This window comes from Onychomys torridus, chromosome 4 (assembly GCF_903995425.1).
Source record: "Onychomys torridus chromosome 4, mOncTor1.1, whole genome shotgun sequence".
Classification (NCBI taxonomy): Eukaryota; Metazoa; Chordata; class Mammalia; order Rodentia; family Cricetidae; genus Onychomys; species Onychomys torridus.
The window spans coordinates 61171570-61176774 of NC_050446.1; the positions used below are offsets into that span (position 1 = coordinate 61171570).

The window sequence follows — 5205 nt, forward strand, 5'->3', positions numbered from 1 at the left end:
CCCAGCCTTCCTCCAGCCCTTCCCTCAGGTTCTGTTTTCTCGGTCACATCGCCTTGCTCCTTAACAACTTATCTCTCCTTCTTTTGCCTACCACCAGCATCAATACCCCAAAGCCAGCCATCCCTCTGCCTCCACACAGCCCCCCACCCCAACATCACTCCTCTAGCCCGGTCCCTTGATGCCTGCTCCCTCCCTCCCTCCCTCCCTCCCTCCCAACCCGCCTCCTGTGTCTCCCAGCCCTGCTCTGACGTGGGAGGTGAGGGGGGTGGGGGGTGGGATGACTCACAGTGTTATGATGCAGTTCCACAACACACAGCCACATTTACCCACGGGCCGAGGTGCAGAACGAGAGGCAACCTCTGGCCCCCAGCAGCTGTCCAGCCTGCAGTCCCAGTCCTCAAACCCCCAATTGCCCGCCCTCCCTCAATTCCATCCCCTTCCCAGCTGAAGGAGCGGAAAGAGAAGAGAGAAGAGAGGCTTGAGAGAGATAGACGGAGATCTCTGGAGCAGACCTCAAGGTGAGGGGGCAGCCCTTCTCCAAATCAATTTTTCCCCTTTGCAAATCTTCCTGCTGCGTGTTGCTTTCTCCCCTTTGCAAAAGCATTATTCATCCACCCTTTGTCCTCCCTTCCCCCTCCCTGGTGCCTCCGCTCCTCTCTCTCCTCTCTCAGCTCCTCCATCCTTCCCCAAGCTCTGACGATTCTCTCGCACTTATTTCCCGGCAACTTTGGCTTCAGCAGCAGACATCACTGTTTATTGTTTTTGCTGCTGGTGCAGACCCCCAAAACCCGCCCCGGGAGCTGGCTGCTCTGCTAATGATTCGGACCATACCATACTGAAAATGCTGGCCCAGGGGGAGGTAAAAGCTCCAAGCAATGGAATATATCCGTTGTGAGCACAAGTCCCCTCCCCTTCTTGACTCCCTGAGAAGCACTGGATCGGCACCTGGTTCCACCAGCTTCTACCTCATCTCTGCCGCTGTCAGTTGTCAGTCTTCCCAGTTGCAAGCCCTTCTGCTCCCCCCAACCTCCTACAGTCCAGACCCAGCTCAGCATCAGGGCATCGTCCTCTTCTTCCCAGCACTCACCTTTGTTTTGTTTGGTTGGGTTTTTTGTTTTGTTTTTTGTTTTTGTTTTTTCTGCTCCCTGGTCATTTGCCTGATTTGCTTCACCCCATGACAAGAGATGGCAGAGATGGGAGAAGAAATGAAGAAATGACCCCGCTCTCCTTTATATGATTTTTTTTTTTTTTTTTTTTTTTTTGCCTTCTTTGAAGCTTCTCCTCTGCTGGACAGAGAAGCAGGGGACAGGGAGGGAGGCGTGACAATGACGGAGGACAGAGCTGGGGAAGGAGCCGAAGATAGAGGGAGGGGGCGAACCTGGCATCTGCTAGTCCCGTGAAGTAGGTGTCTCAAGGTGGAACCTTGAGGAGAATTCGAAGGCAAAGTTGAAGGCCGATCAAGTACTGATGCTGAACTGCAGCAAGGAGGGCCAGAACACAATGTCACCCTGAATTTGGCCCAAGGTGTCTTCCTGGGACTCAGCCAACGGTTGAGAACCAGAAACTGAAGATGGTCTCACTCAGGGGGATTTGTGGAAAGACTGCATGGCAGCCCTTGGAGAGCACAGAACAGTCGGGGTGCTTATGGCCACCACAGAGGACAGGGGGACAGCCTGTTTGTCCTGGCAAGTGGAGCCACACTGCCTCCTCTGCTTGGTGGTCTAGCCTCACTACAGCACTTAGCAGGGCTGCTCTGAAGGAGACCCAGGCTACCCCACCCATACGGCTGCAGCCTACGGCACCTCACAGCTTATCAGAGTCAACAGAAGATGACCCTCCTTATCCTCTGCCTGCAGCACCGTCAGCCACATTGGGACTGGAGTGTGAGCAGATACCAGTGTCTCAAGATTCTTAGCCAGAGCCCTGCAATTATTTCATTTGCTGCTGCCGGGTCACTGGTGTTTGCCCTGGCTCCTGGGAGAAGAAACATTTTCTGCCTTGTGCCCCAAAGCCCAGCTCTGAAAACCAAGGAGTCCCCTTCTTCAGTTGTTTCCTGTTATTATCCTCACACTATACCGCACAGCCCGGCATCAGTAGCCCAGGAGTCTGGCTTCCGAGATGCTGCCCATTTTCCAGCTGTCAGACTTGCTGGAGGGAAGATATTTTTTTTTTTTCCTCCTAGGGCTAGGTGCCTATCTTTAACTTAGAGCTAAGGTAACAAACAGTAAGTAAACAGACCTGAGGACCAGAGGTTTAGGAAGACAGCAAGTGCTCCCTCTAGCCTGGGATATGTAGCCCAGGATACAGGATTGCAGAACGGCCACGTGTAAAATCTGTGATAGTGAAGAAGCTACCAAGTTCTGTGGAGTTCCAGGGCTCGGGACTCAACCCCAGGAGAGGGCTGAAACGGGGTGAGTGGCGCTGCCTGTTCCTCTTTCCTTCCTTCCCCAAATGGGGACCAACTGTATTGCAAACGGAGGCCCTGAGACAGAAAACAAAACCAAACCACCACCGCCAATAAAGCCAACTCAGGAGGCTTCACTTGAAAGGGTGCTGAGCTCATGTTGGGCAGTTTCCCACAGAACTGGACACAGCGGGAGTCTCCGCAGGTGATGTTGCTCCTAAGGCTCCGTCTGTGCCAGCAGGCTGCTCTCAGTGGAAAATGCTGGAGGCTGCTACTGCCTCTGGAGAGAAAGAGGTACCAACTCCCTGGCCATGGCACAAGACGCCTGGAACCGCTGCCAGAACAGAATGGGACTCTAGGGGACAGAAAGTGCAACGGGAAGCTGAGGGCTGGTGGTGATGGGGAAAAGGGAGGGGACAGGTGAGCTGCGCCGCATCTTCTTCGGCCACTCAGGAGCGGCTCCTCACGGGGTCACATCCCCCCTGATGTACCTTCCTTTCTTACCAGGTGATTTCCATTTCTATCTGGTTCTCGTCTGGGGGGGCCCTGGCCGGGCAGCCCCCCCACACTTCTACTGCCCTGAAACACGGCTCTAGCCAATCTGCTCCGCTGCTTTACCTGCGACCGTCTCTGCGGGGGCTGCACGGCACCAGCCCCTCCAGCCCGCCAGGGCATCGTCCTCCAGCCCGTCATGCCCAGCTGTGACCCAGGCCCGGCCCCTGCCTGCCTCCGCACCAAGACCTTCCGCAGCTACCTGCCCCGCTGCCACCGCACGTACAGTTGTGTCCATTGTCGAGCACACTTGGCCAAACACGATGAGCTTATTTCCAAGGTAACGCTGAAGTGAGGGCCTGCCACTTCCCCAGGCTTTCACTCCGAAGGCGATGGGAGGATCTGAGGTCTTGCGCCATGCCAGCTGGGATTTAGGCAATGGGGCTGAGGCAAAACCAGTGGTCACTGTCTGTCCTGTTTCCACAGTCCTTCCAAGGGAGCCATGGCCGGGCCTACCTGTTTAATTCCGTGTGAGTCTACCTCTTTCTTTGTGTGTGTGTGTTTGTGTGTGTGTGTGTGCTCCAACAGCTTTCTTCTTTGCAAAATGGGGGTAAGCTTTCAAAAGGATCTGGTACCTCTGGTCTTACCTTCCCCTTGGCAAAAGGGTTCAGACAAGCAATTTAAGTTGTGTGGGGGTGGAAGAAGCCTCAAGCCTTGACCCTAAAGGGGTGGACTGCTGAAATGGATGCTTCTAGTTCTCCCCAGGCAAAAATCCCTTGGTAGGTTGGGGGAATGGACTGACAGAGCAACCCTACTGTGTGCTGGGTCCTTGTTTTCTGAGACAGGGTCAACGTGGGTTGTGGGCCAGCTGAACAGCGCCTCCTGCTCACAGGACTCCACTCGGTAGCTGACATTTTCTGTGAAAGCTGCAAGACCACACTGGGCTGGAAATATGTAAGTATTTGAAGAGAGCCACCTCCTAGACAGTAGTAGTCTCCACAGCTCTCAGACCCAGTGTTCACACACCAGGCCTTTGCATGGTCTACAGAGGGAGCTGGGAGCTGGGAGCTGGGAAGAGGAGCCCGGAAGGGGAGACACGTTTCCCCCTACGGGTCACTACTTTACTCCCCCACCAGGAACAAGCTTTTGAGACCAGCCAGAAATACAAGGAAGGGAAGTACATCATTGAGATGTCACACATGGTGAAAGACAACGGCTGGGACTGAGGGGCTCAGCAGGCCCCCCTCCGCATGCCCCATCTTCCTCACACCAGTCCCCCCCAGCCCTGTGAGCAGTCCACACCAGCATGAGGACTGCCCACCCCTGGGGAAACCTGGCTCCAAATGACCGCCGCCTCCCTTCCCCCACCACGGCACTACCAGGTCCCTTTGACACAGGAGCCTGCAATCCCCCCAGGGGTGGTTAAGGCTCAGGAGTGGGTAGCAGTCAGGGAAACACGAGACTGGGGAGAGAAGCTGAGTGTGGCGCTGGAAAGTGACGGCAGGGTGCGAACTCAGGTAGCTACCAAACTTTTGAGTGAACAGGACAAACACTGGTATGGGGCTAGACCACAGAATAGCAAAGACTTAGGTTGGTCTCAGATATCAGGGCCCCAGAGTCTGAGGGTAGTTTACCCAACCCCATTCTTGGTTTAAAAAAAAAAAGGACTAGGGATGGGGCCAATAGAAGTAAAAACAAACCCCTAGCCCCTGGGAAATCAGTTACAGGGGTTCCCATTTCACTCCACTGTTTACCTTGGCACTAAAGAAGCACTTTTAAGTATCTAATCTTTGCCATTGGGTGGGGTGGGGAGAGCTGTTCTAAGAACAGCCCCCACTCCCAGCTGGCTGTTGCCAGAGAGCAGTCTTTACGGGCATTCCCCAAGGCTCAGCCACTGCTCCCTGGGACTAAGTCCCTTGGAGGTGGTGGATCACCGGCGCTGCGGGACCAGTCTTTCCAGTGACTGCCACCAGCGAATGAAACTTTTGTATGATACATAAAGTGTTTGGGTCTATTTTTAATAAAAAGGGGAAAAGCAACGGCGGGGTGCTGTCCTGGTTTTCCTTCCGTAGGTATGGACCTTGTACTGTCCCCAGTATGCACACCAGCAAGGCCCCCTTCTTTTAACCAGTAGGAGGCAGCAGTTGCTTTGTGGCAAGATTCTCCACCTGTTTCACAAGCCATAAGCATCCCAGTGAATTATGAGGTATTGATGAGTTTGTCCATGGGGAGCATCTAATGTTGTCAGCCCCCTTAGACTTCTCTGTGAGGCTACTTTTTATCTGGATTCTGGATAAGCAGCTAGTGCA

At 54.2% G+C, this 5205-nt stretch overlaps 1 protein-coding gene across 1 annotated transcript; it reads left to right on the forward strand.

Moving 5' to 3' along the window:
• The first annotated feature begins 264 nt into the window (after window positions 1-264).
• Ypel4 (yippee like 4) lies at window positions 265-4941 on the forward strand. The gene is made up of 5 exons (XM_036186117.1): window positions 265-518; window positions 2912-3236; window positions 3383-3426; window positions 3742-3850; window positions 4033-4941. Exons 2-5 carry the CDS (start codon window positions 3096-3098, stop codon window positions 4120-4122), a joined length of 384 nt encoding a protein of 127 aa, XP_036042010.1. The 5' UTR covers window positions 265-518; window positions 2912-3095; the 3' UTR covers window positions 4123-4941.
• Window positions 4942-5205: the final 264 nt, after the last annotated feature.

What these genes read in the sequence shown, in the direction of transcription:
- Ypel4 (XM_036186117.1), top strand. Translation starts at nt 3,096, where the DNA reads ATGCCCAGCTGTGACCCAGGCCCGGCCCCTGCCTGCCTCCGCACCAAG. An exon ending in ACGATGAGCTTATTTCCAAG is followed by an intron (nt 3,237 to 3,382) that starts GTAACGCTGAAG and finishes CTGTTTCCACAG; the next exon opens with TCCTTCCAAGGGAGCCATGG. An exon ending in GCCTACCTGTTTAATTCCGT is followed by an intron (nt 3,427 to 3,741) that starts GTGAGTCTACCT and finishes TTTCTGAGACAG; the next exon opens with GGTCAACGTGGGTTGTGGGC.